Source organism: Mycetomoellerius zeteki, unplaced genomic scaffold (assembly GCF_001594055.1).
Source record: "Mycetomoellerius zeteki isolate Tzet28-1 unplaced genomic scaffold, Tzet1.0 scaffold182, whole genome shotgun sequence".
Taxonomy (NCBI): Eukaryota; Metazoa; Arthropoda; class Insecta; order Hymenoptera; family Formicidae; genus Mycetomoellerius; species Mycetomoellerius zeteki.
Window position 1 is genome coordinate 757,911 of NW_017256778.1, and position 12,498 is coordinate 770,408.

Consider the following 12,498-nt stretch of genomic DNA (forward strand, 5'->3'; position numbering starts at 1 on the left):
TTATTGTGAATTGATATCAAAAGAAAAAAAGATGCTCTGATCTGAATAATTTATTTCAAAATGTATATCAACACCCGGGAAAAAATGTTATACATACAGGGTATTTCACAACTACCGCATTTCCTCTTAAGAACGTATTCTTGAGATAATTTTGAAACGGAAATCTTAATACAAAAAATGTCGAGGCTACAATAGTTTTTGAATTATAATTGGTAAAAAATAGTGTGTGATTCGAAAACTATTATAGCCTCGATATTTTTGTATTAGGATTTTCGTCTCAGAATGTTCAAAAGAATCCAGAAATAATAATAGAAGCTATAAAAGTAAAATGGTTTTTGACTTATAAGCATTTAAAGTTAGCTTGTAATTCAAAAAATTATTGTAGTCCCGACATTTTCGTATTAAGATTTTCGTCTCAAAATTACCTCAAGAATATGTCCTTAAGAGGAAATGCGGTAGTTGTGAGACACCCTGTATATTTTATATATATGGGCGTATTTTATATATAATTATATATAAATGTATATAAAATGTCAATTTTTTATATAATTATAATTTTATATAATTTATATGAAACATTTTCCCCCGGCAACCATTTGAAATTAAAAAAAAAAATTATTAAGAGAGCTGATTTTTTTTTATTATTGTGCATATATCAAATGTATAAAGAGATAAAATTCTTCTGCACATTAACAAATTTTTGCCAAGGCGAAAGCGTATGTAAATCATCTAGCACGAAATCTGCCATCAAGATATTTCACAGATAGTAGTGGGCGCGTGAGCAACGACGTTAAGATCCGGTGCAAATTGCTCGTTCGCGTGGATCATCGAGCTCTCGGACTCGTCGACTCTCCATTCTGGCTGGAATATGGGATTTGGTGTCACAACGAGGCAGAGAAGTAGTCCGCGGCTACGTGAATTAGTAATCAGGATGTGTGTCTCGCGCGAGTGGCGAACGTATTTTCGTATACGCACGCCCGTAAAGAGGGGGCGGAGAACGGGGAAGTGAGACAAGTGAAAGAACGTGAGAAGAAAAAAAGAGAAAGAAAAGATAAAATAAAGAACGAAGTGACGGTACGATTCACACGCGCATTCCTCGCACTGTCGTCGTGCCGCAGGAACGCCATTCATTATTCATTGATTCGCGCGCAAGGATTGCAAACAGGTACCCGAATCGTTGTCCGAATTCTTTGATTGGAAAAATCGAATTTCTGCAGCCTGGTTATATACGTTAATTAAGAATTATCCCTGTATAATAAATAATAAATCAGTATATTTCCCTTGTATTTAAATAATTAACATGAGTTACATTTGTTCTTACAAATTTTATTGGAACAAGATCTGCAAACCACACAAGCTTCTTAAAATAGGTAATTCAAATACATTCATTCTAAAACCGTCGAATTTTACAGTTTATTAGTGCAGTGTAGTTTGCTCGCACTTTTGTTGTACATGAAAGGCTTAAGTAAGGCCTATATTGCTATTCACATTTTCAAAAATTTTGTCGGAATTTATTTTTTCATTATTTGTATAACATCCTCATCATGCATCACATGTTGTAGTCCTACTCGTTGAGGTGAATATTTCGTACTTGTACCCTAAAAAAAATAATACATGATATATATATATATATAGGGTGTTCGGAAATTGGCGCATCAGAATACCATAGCAAGATAGAGCGGACTAAACTGAGTCGAAAAGTCCTCTACCATTTTACAATTTTCGCAATAGTTAACGAGATATTAATTACTAAAAATCGCTGAATATTGGTCTTCAATAATTTTTTACTCAAATACTATCAACTTTACAGAAAAACAGTGAGAGACAAAAATTGTTTATTTTCTTCTCACAGAACTCTAAGAATTTTTTCAAAATTTTTTTATCATCTATTTAGTACTGCATTTTCTTATTTTTATCGACATGAGAATACGGTATTAAAAAATTCTGAAAAAATTCTCAGAACTTTATGAAAAGAAAATAAACAATTTTTGTCTCTCACTGTTTTTCTGTAAAGTTGATAGTATTTGAGTAAAAAATTATTGAAACAATAATAAAAAAATTATTGCTAAAATTGTAAAATGGTAGAGGACTTTTCGACTCAGTTTAGTTCGCTCTATCTTGTTATGATATTCTGATGCGCCAATTTCCGGTCACAATGTATATATATATATATATACACACGTATATTTAGAAAAAAAAAACTCCTAGATTATATTCTTAATTACATTGTTAATTATATCAAAATATAGTATATTGACGTACACACATAATTATGGATAATTAATAACTTACCCATACAAGGGCATATTTAAATTGTTGGGCAAGAGTACGGTGAATTGCATGACACACATGCTCTACTGTCACCCCTTTCCTTAATATTAAACCATCATCAAAATCAGGCGGTTGTCCAGGTTTTTTTGTGTATACCCTTATCAAACTTAAGTATTCCCATAGTATTTCCAGCAGAAAATCTAGATTCAACTTCATATTACAACTGAAACAAATAAAAATTATGAATTGTAAAAGATACTAAAAAAATACAAAGTGAAAAAAACGGAATATTTTTGAATGTTTTATATCTTACCTAACTACGACACTATTAGGTTGCCTAGCGATTCTATCGACTTCTTCTATCGATATTTGATCTATCTTATTATATACATAAAGGCATGGCAAGTATACTCGATTTGCATTGATAACATCAATCAATTCGTCTGCACTATAGTCCTCACGAAATAGTACCTCGGCATTGAAGATTTTATATTCATGTAGAATCATTTGAACTAATTTTTCATCTACTTTTGTCAAAGGACACGTTGAGTTAAAGGCTAAGCCACCACCTTTCTTCACTTTAAAATATATATTCGGTTTTTTCTTATTGAGTCTTATTCCAACGGATTCCAATTCTTTTTCTAACAACTGCCGTTGAACGTCCTGCTTGGTTGCATCTAACATCATAAGTACCAAATCTGCCGTTCTAGCGACAGAGATAACTTGCCTCCCTCGTCCTTTTCCCTATTTAAAACACAATTCAAAAAGATTATTTGACATAGTAATGTGAAAGCAATGATTTTGTAAAAGATAATTACGATAGTCTGTATAGTTTACCTGTGCCGCTCCTTCGATTATACCGGGTAAATCCAGCAATTGTATATTGGCACCTTTGTACTCTATAACACCAGGGATACATGTTAGGGTAGTAAATTCATAAGATGCAGCTTCTGATTGAGTGGCAGTCAAAGTACTGAGGAGGGTTGATTTGCCAACTGACGGGAAGCCAATTAACGCAACTCTGGCGTCGCCCGACTTCAGCACGTCGAAACCTTCGCCCTTCTCAGACTTTTTTGTCGGTTCTAAAAGCTGGGACCTATACTTGGCGAGTTTTGCTTTAAGCAAGCCCAGATGGTACTCGGTAGCTGCAATTGAATTTCACAAATGCAATTTTTTTGGGTTACATTTAATTAAACCTCTTATCTCTTCTTGTCTTTCATTTAGTTACATGTCACGATAATATTGAGAAACAAATCGGAAAGTTAGGTTAAGGGAAGCAACGTGACAATGTCGGCTCGACACTCACCTTTATTCTTCTGCGTGCGAGCAATCTCCTTCTCAATTTCTGAAATCTTTTCTAATATCCCCATCGCGATGTTAAAACTCGTTCACGATAGTATTTATTACATCTACTGGAGGAATCAACAAACAGCTTCGACCTGGCGCGTGCGGCGATAATAATTTCCAGTGACAACTGTGACAATTGAATTGACAGTGACAACAGCGCCGATCACCTGACTAAAATTTAAAGGGCGTTCAGAAACTTTAGTAAATAAGGCCCTGCGCACAATGGAGGAAATATTAGGAATTGGAATAAATATTAAGAGATTTGTCGCGTTTCAAGCTCCAACATGTTCCAATATGCTTTACCATAGCTCTTACTCACTTCAACGCGCTTGATAGAGTGAGTAGGAGCTATGATAGGAGCATGTTGGAGCATGTTGGAGTTTGCGATGCGAACAAACCTAAGGATTCAACCTATCAGAAACCGTGTATTCCGGTGTAACTGATATTTGGTAGGTTGAAATCATATAGCGTTTTCGAATCAGGGGATCCAAGCTGTCAATGGGTGCATTCAGCAGACTCAATAGTTGAGTGAGCGCCCGCTGCTATTGATGTATTCTTCTAGATCTAAAATTCTGATTGGATGAGCTAAAAGAATACACCAATAACAGCAAGCGCTCACTCAACTGTTGAGTCCGCTGAATGCGCTCATTGTTAAGATGGAAACACAATGGGCACAGGCAATAGGTACAGGCAACAGAGAATAACGACCCGTCCAATTAGAGCTCTGGAGTATAAGTTCGATATTATAACCCAGAGCTCTGATTGGACGGTTCGTTATTCCCTGTTCCTTGTGCCTGTGCCCATTGGGTACATTCAATATTACGACCGCTCACTGTTTGGTCTATATTTTTAGTTCTAACGGAATATGCCAATAAGATGCAAGCGCTCAGTGAGCGGTTGTAGTACTGAATGCACCCAATGGCTGCGTTCAGCAGAAAGTTTGTTTGCAACTGTTGGAAGTTTCCTTCACGCTAATTGGATCATACTTTTAGATCTAGAAGAATGGTCCTATCTCAGCAGACAATCATAAAACGGTTGCAAAACTGTTGTGTCTGCTGAACGCAGCCAATAAAAGCTAGCCCTCTGCCCAAATAATCATGAACTACAGAGCTGACTCGTGGCCGTAGCCGTACCGTGCTTGTCGAGGAGAGGTCGTTTCTCTCTTTCGTTACATTTATTTCTGGCAGAAATGTACGACGATTATAATGAGGTACACATCCACATTTGCTTATTTTTCATTTCATAACGTCGAAATCTCAGCGTATTCTCAATTCTAGCTTTTATTCGTGTTCAATCTAATTTAATGTACACGTATTTCTCTTCAGTATGACGCCTACGACGACTACGGGCCGCAAGACGCGCACGATCAGTACGATCGACCAAGCTACCGGCAAGTGCCCGAAGTGGTGCGCAATTTCTTGGTATTTCTGCGCAATTGCATCAACGAGGGCATGATTTTCGAGATCCAGAACTTGTATGAGAACTCCTTCCCTAAGATCTCCGAGCAGCTATTCGATAAGTCGCCATGGCCGGACGCCTCGACGATTGCCCACATTGTTGACAATGATGCAGTATTTCTCACTCTCTACAAGGAGCTTTACTATCGTCACATATATGCGCGCATGCAGGGCCCTACACTGGAGCAGCGTCTTAACTCCTTCTACAATTACTGCGATCTTTTCAATTATATTCTGCATCCTGACACTCCAGTGCAACTGGAACTGCCCGATCAATGGCTGTGGGAGCTCATTGACGAATTCGTCTACCAGTTTCAGTCTTTCGCTCAGTATCGTGCCAATCTGTCCAATAAGACGCCAGATGAGATCGAGAATCTGAATGCACATAATAAAATCTGGGATGTTCTATGTGTATTAAATGTTCTGCATTATCTAGTTGACAAGTCAAAGATAAAGAGTCAGTTGGAAGTATATGCAAGCGGTGGTGATCCAGATTCTGTAGCTGGTGCCTTTGGCAGACATTCTTTGTACAAGATGCTTGGCTACTTTTCGCTCGTCGGTCTTCTGAGACTGCATTCTCTATTAGGTGATTATTATCAGGCTATCAAGGTCTTGGAAAATGTAGAGCTTTACAAGAAAAGTGCATATTCCCACGTACCTGGCTGTCAGATTTCGACTGCATACTATGTAGGTTTTGCATACATGATGATGCGCCGTTATGCAGATGCAATCAGAACGTTCTCTGGTATTCTGTTGTACATTCAACGTACAAAGCAATTGTTTGCCACCCGTAGCTACCAGAATGATCAGATCAACAAACAAACTGAACAGATGTATCATCTGCTCGCCATATGTCTGGTTCTACATCCACAGTGTATAGATGAAGGTCTGCAGCAGGCTCTGCGGGATAAGAACTATCACGAAAAAATGTACAAGATGCAATATGGCGATCTTACTGAATTTGAAAATTGTTTTGTATTTGCATGTCCCAAATTTCTATCCCTTACACCACCGAATCCAGATAATCCTAATGAAGATTATGTTCGTGAAGCCATCAAACATCAAACCCAAGTATTCATGGATGAAGTGGTCCAACAAAAGATGTTGCCAACCATTCGTTCGTACTTGAAACTCTATACGACATTGCCGCTAAGTAAATTGGCCACATTTATGGGAAACAATACTAGATCCGATATTGAGGGTTGGGATCTTGACAAGGAAGTTAATGCATTAACGATTCATTTACTATGCTTCAAGCACAAGATGAAAAATATTGTTTGGACAAAAGGCACATCAGGGCTAGACGGAAAATTCCAATCTGGTTCTGAGGTAATTATTTTATTTGTATTATTACTATATATTTTATGCTTTTTTTTTTTCAACAACTCATTTTCTCTGTAAATAAAATGTATAATAAAAATTATATTTTGAAGAAATTTGATTTTTGCTTGATACAGGATAAAATAATTAACTTATATTTAATTTATTCTCTATCGTTACCATTTAAATTGATGAAATTATAAATAAATTAAAAATAGATGCATATTAAAATATTCACGAAAATCGTTTTTTTTTCTTTCAGTTGGATTTCTATATCGATCATGACATGATTCACATCGCTGATACGAAGGTAGCACATCGTTATGGAGACTTCTTTATTCGCAAAATATTAAAGTTTGAAGAATTGAATCGCAAATTGCATCATATAAAAATCTAACTGTATATTATTATGCAATTATTAAACATCTTGACAGTACGTTCACAAAAGAGGAATAAAATTTTTAAAAATAAATATTTATTTCTATTAAACACATGTCGTTGATATTCCAGAGACCATTACAATAAAGTGTACATATAATTTGTGTTTGGCAATATGTGCAATGTACAAAAATCTACATTGATCTTCAGTGTTTTATGATTTTTTATATACAGAGTAGGGCAAATTTAATCGTTTTTAGTGCTAAACATGCGATAAAAATATAATATACTTGTGAAAGATCAACTTTTGCGAATGCATACATTTCCTTTGTCACTATAGTTATTTTTAATGTAACTTTTTACAGATGTCAATATACCTGTATATTTCTGAAATTTAATAAACTTAATTATATATACTAAAGAGGAAGAAAAATCATCGCAAGGAAAATAGCTTTTATATCCAACGAGCAACAAAATGCGTTAAGATATTATATACACATAATTTTGTAATTAAACATAAATAACATATCAAAACTCTGAAATATCGATAAATCAATTGCAAAATCGTTGTATATAAAAATATATATAGGTTTCTCTGAGTATCAGTCAATAATGATGTTTTCTGTACTCATGGATGCAGTTTTATTTGCTCCCTCTTGTAACATTCTACATGCAGCAGCCAAGATATTTGGTTTCATCGACGCGCTCGGCAATTTTAGACTGTGCAGATAATGGAAAAATCGATTGCCTCTTTTGTAATTTGTACTCGAGCGAGATTCTTCTGCGCGGCATATCGTTCGCGCGGTCGGAAGATAATCTAACGCCATGATTCGTCGATCTAAACACGTAGATGTGACATATGATAGTGCTAGATCCACTCCTTGTTTTAACTGCTTCCTCAGAATAATGTTACTTTGATTTTGCACATGCTCATTTGCATCAAAGTTTTTATATAGTATTTGGTTGTTTATAAAATTCGCTATATCCGCGTTCAAATCGTGCAAGGCAGAATAGAAAGACATGTTTTCAGCTAAGGATAAATTAGGTTGCGTTTTCTCCTCTGACATGTCTAATGTCGTATCTTCGACATCAATTAAAGATGACATTAGAGATAAACTGTCCAAATCCTCCGCTAAATTGTTCAATATATATGTATCATTAGAAATTTTCGTAGTTTTCTTTGTCTTGTGCTTTTTGTTTAGCTTGATCGCAGGTTTGTACAAATAGCGTTGCATGTCCTGCCAAACCAAGGACTTCACAATCATTGATTGTTTTGATAACATCGGTAGACCTGACAATAATAAATATTGCAACTGGAGTAATGCCTGTCTTAAGTCGCCCTCTTGCAGTAATTTCTAAACAATGAAATAAATTCATTATTAAATTAATAATAAAAGAGTATGGAAGGTTGTATGATATGCGCAACTTCAATAGAATATTTGAATTTTATGATTTTTACATATTATTTCCAAATTTCTTTTCATAAAATTTTTCTTTAGAATAAATTTTATATTATAATTTAAAGATCACTTACTCTTAAGCAATTATGCGGAATCCTATAACCTGTCTCTGCCAGCGCAATTAATTCTAGCAAAGTAGACGCTCTGTTACCACTCACTTTATGAAAGTAAACTTTATTTTGTTGCGGTGCCATTTTGTTCAAATGAGGACATGTGTTCCTACATGTCATAACAATTGGTCGTTTGGTATTCGATGCTAATTGATACGCGGCAGAAACGAATCCTTCATCCTCTTCAAAAACAAGATCAATATCTTCCAGAAGAATTAGCGAATTTTGCGATATCTTCGAGATTTCGTCTTCATTCGTGATTTGTTCGAACAGAGATTTATGTTTACTTTTTTTAATTCTATGCGACTTCGTGGCTTCCTCTAATTCTTTTAAGATTCTCTTTCCAGTCCGTTTGGAAGATGCATTTACTTCGATTACACTGTAAAAGCAAAACTTTAATTTACTTTGAATAAGAAATAACGTGTCTGAATTTATTTTAATATAATTTAAAAATTTTGTATATATTTTCTTGGAGAATCAAGATTACCAACCTATAACCAAGTTCCTCCGCTATCACATACACGCTTGCGCTTTTTCCACTGCCATGCGGCCCTAATAAGACAGCAATTTGATTATTTTCAATGTTGGACGAGGAACTGCAATCTGAGGAATAAAACTCATCACCACTGCTGTCATCATTCTCCTTTGTTAAAGAAGCCCTCCAGCCACTCAACCAATTCTTTAGCTTATTCGCACCTTCTTCATTTCCAACTATCTCTTGCGCGCTCATCGGTTTATATTTGTACGTCCATGCGCAATTGTGCGATTGCTTTTCCTCTTTCTCAACATTCTCTGTTAACATTCTCTTCCGTTCATGCGTTTTTCTACCTTTTGGAGATGGTGAATTCTTTTCCAAATCCCCCTTAATTGTTGATATAGTCTCCCACATTCTCCTAACACCTGGATAAAGCTTCTCGATTTCTGATAACACTTGCTCTACATTTGCTTTCACGGGTCCTTTAATCGTTTTAATCGTTTTTGATGCTTCCCTACAATTAGTAATATATTTATAATTACTAATATCTATCGAAGGTAAATATTTTTTCTCGAAAATCTTCATCGAAAATTTGTGTTCTATTTCGGATCTGATCGAGTTCAACTCATCTTCTAATTGTGTAATATGACTGATAGCAGGAAATGGTAACACAGATATGCCATTATTTATTTTATAGTCTGTATTTTTGTTCTCTACGTTGATTATATCCGATTGTAGGAATAAACGTTTCGCTGCTGTGACTGCTGGATCTATTTTACGTCGTTTGATAAATAAAGGTGCCAGTTTTTCATTCGGTTTTCTCTTCAGAATGTTCTCATTGCTGATCTCGTATTCGGAATCATCAGTTGCTGTAACCATTTCATTCATGTCATTAATCTTCTGTTCTTTTTTATTAGCTCTGTTTGATTTTTTAAAATCAGTATCTCCATTAGGAGCATCTTTGACAATGTTTGAAATGTTACTATCTTTTACAATTAATTCTTTTCTTTCCTTGTTTCGCTCTTTCATTTTAACATGTCGATTGTGATTCTTCATATAGACTTCATTATCTATATTTATAGACTTTCCAGATTTACTCGAAGCATTAAACTTTGATTTGCTTCTTGGTGAAAACAATTCGTCATCGGTATCTGCAAGTAAAATTATAAATGCTTTTTTTACAGTGTTATTAAAGCTAGATACTTATTTAAAAGAGTATTAAAATCAGCGATCAAAGTGTGAAAAAACAATCATTGCCATCAACCAATGAACATTGGGAGACTCAATTACATTTTACATCATATATATGTATGTATGTGTGTGTAAGAAATATACATATGTATAATTGTAATTGTACCGTTACTATATAATGAATCGTTATCTTCAGAAGTATGCAATTTTATGCGTAAGGACCAACGAGGTTTTTCTCGTTTCTGCTTATCTTGTTTGACTGTCTGTAGAGAAAATAAATTTTCAGACTCTATGACGTGAATATCATCCATTGCAGAAAGATCTAATTCTGATGACTTTGGACATTTCTTATTAGAATATTTCTTATTTGATTTCGGCTTCTTCATAGGTTCAATATCAGAGTTATCAGTCCTATGTACGTCTGCTTTTACAGTAAAAGTAGACACACATTTTTCATCCTTACTTGTCAATCCCAAGGGCGATTTGCTGCATAAAAATATCAGTAGTGTAATTTAACAATTCAATATAAGAGTTACAATATTATATACATATAATTATACAGATGAATATAAATTTAGATAGTACCTAAAATAATCTAACAAGTTTCCAGATTGCTTGTTAGTTTTTATCGATAATTCAAAGCTGTCCTTATCCTTTTTATGTATGTTGCTTTTACTCTCGCCCTTGAAGAACCTTATACGATTTTCAATATTCTTTTCTATTTTCTCACCCTCTTCCATTTCAGCTATTTTTTTTGTTGAATATCCTTTTTTATCAGCCAAAGCTATAAGCTTCTCTTTGCACCTAGATCTGAATTCTTTTGCATCCAATTTCTTTTTATTCTCACTGTCTTCTATGGGTTGCTGTAGTGGTGATTTATATTGTATTGGTTTACTATGACTCATCAGAACCTGAAAAGCATTTGATTCTTCCCGTTGAGAACCAATTTCATCATGAAATTCTATATTTAATTCAATCTTATCTTTAGAATTAACACTGTTGCTAAGAGAACTATCTAAATTCATAACAATTTGATTATTTAATTCTTGTTCTTGTGAGATATTCCTTTCTTCAGACTGATTTTCATTTATTTCCACAGTGGATTTTGAAAGCTTAAAAATAAAAAAAATCCAATTATAGAGATTAATCAATAAATTAACATCAACTGTAATTCTTATTAGAATGAAAAATACCTTCTTAAGACGACGCTTTACACCTGACTCGGTTAAACTTGATTTTGGTGTCCCATCTTGCAAAGTTCTTTGACCATTGTTTATCTCATCGTTGAACGGACTGGGTGTTTTGTCGATTAGATCATTCTTGTTCTCAATTATGCACATTCTGCTTGAAGAACCATTGCTTGATATCCGGATCTTCACACGTTTGCGTTTACATGTCGCAATAATATCTTCTTGTTCTTGATCCTCTTTTACATTGCTTAGATCAGTATCGGTCTCCTTATCGACGATATTCTTGCCATTGGCAAAGTATTGCTTGATGTCTTTCATACTTTAACATCAATATCCTTTTTTTGTTTTATTTGTAATCTCTCGATCAGTTAGGAACGTAGTACATCGCTTTTCCCTTCTTCGATTTCCTCAAAATTTCTCGAAAAGCAATGGAAATATTCCAATAATGAAAAACTAATAGATGTTGAGAACGAAATAATCTGGTATGCACATCAGTGATGAACGTATCAAGTGTACACAGTGTCGAAGTCTTCTTCGTTAATAATAAACGACTAAACTCGTGAATATCACTTTCGCGTTGCAATTTCGAGTAAAATATATAAAATGTTTATATTGCTCGCCTTTGGGTCATACAACATAATACGATAGCATCGATGGCATGTTCGCTCGATGATCACGACTTCCCGCCTTTTTAACATGTGCCTATAATCATAGTTAAGCCTTATATTTAAGGCTTCCTTAAATTTATCTTTAGATACTTTACTAATTATTTCATTGGCTACTGAGCATCTAAAGATAAATTTAAGAAAGCCTTAAGTACAAGATCTGACTATAAATACGGGTAATAGCTTTTGAAAGCTCTTTTTAAGACCGGAATCCATAGTCCACCCATAGGGTGCCTTTCCATGGAGAAAGAAACAACGGAACGGATTATTGGCTGCGTTCAGCAGAACGTTTGTTTTGCAACTGTTGGAAGTTTCCTTAGCGCTAATTGGATCATACTTTTAGATCTAGAAGAATGGTCCTATCTCAGTAGACAATCATAAAACGGTTGCAAAACTGTTGAGTCTGCTGAACGCAGCCATTGACAGAAAAGAGATAGGATGAGGGTTATTAAAGTACCTATAATAGTACCTATTAGGCCTGTTCTTTTTGGCTGAACTTTTGCACCAGTTCATCTTTCTTCCTTTTCTCTCCAGAAGGAAAGAGGAGGAAGAAAGACGAACTGGTGCAAAAGTTCAACCAAAAAGAACAGGCCTATTATCTACTCTAAAGCCTTGTGTCCACGATGCTAGAAAT

At 34.8% G+C, this 12,498-nt stretch overlaps 3 protein-coding genes across 3 annotated transcripts; 1 reads left to right on the forward strand and 2 right to left on the reverse strand.

The window, feature by feature from the left end:
* Positions 1-1,284: 1,284 nt before the first annotated feature.
* On the reverse strand, positions 1,285-3,788 carry LOC108721724 (developmentally-regulated GTP-binding protein 2). Its single transcript, XM_018446411.1, has 5 exons — positions 3,578-3,788; positions 3,109-3,416; positions 2,585-3,015; positions 2,293-2,494; positions 1,285-1,598 (listed from the first exon to the last, which is right to left on the reverse strand). The coding sequence occupies exons 1-5, from the start codon at positions 3,639-3,641 to the stop codon at positions 1,512-1,514; spliced, it is 1,092 nt and encodes a 363-aa protein (XP_018301913.1). The 5' UTR covers positions 3,642-3,788; the 3' UTR covers positions 1,285-1,511.
* A 935-nt stretch (positions 3,789-4,723) lies between these two features.
* Positions 4,724-7,086, forward strand: eIF3l (eukaryotic translation initiation factor 3 subunit L). The gene is made up of 3 exons (XM_018446396.1): positions 4,724-4,828; positions 4,944-6,404; positions 6,658-7,086. The coding sequence occupies exons 1-3, from the start codon at positions 4,808-4,810 to the stop codon at positions 6,790-6,792; spliced, it is 1,617 nt and encodes a 538-aa protein (XP_018301898.1). The 5' UTR covers positions 4,724-4,807; the 3' UTR covers positions 6,793-7,086.
* Positions 7,087-7,345: 259 nt separating this feature from the next.
* Positions 7,346-11,904, reverse strand: elg1 (enhanced level of genomic instability 1). The gene is made up of 6 exons (XM_018446390.1): positions 11,203-11,904; positions 10,595-11,121; positions 10,176-10,495; positions 8,835-9,969; positions 8,308-8,722; positions 7,346-8,128 (listed from the first exon to the last, which is right to left on the reverse strand). The coding sequence occupies exons 1-6, from the start codon at positions 11,515-11,517 to the stop codon at positions 7,376-7,378; spliced, it is 3,465 nt and encodes a 1,154-aa protein (XP_018301892.1). The 5' UTR covers positions 11,518-11,904; the 3' UTR covers positions 7,346-7,375.
* Between the last annotated feature and the right edge of the window lie 594 nt (positions 11,905-12,498).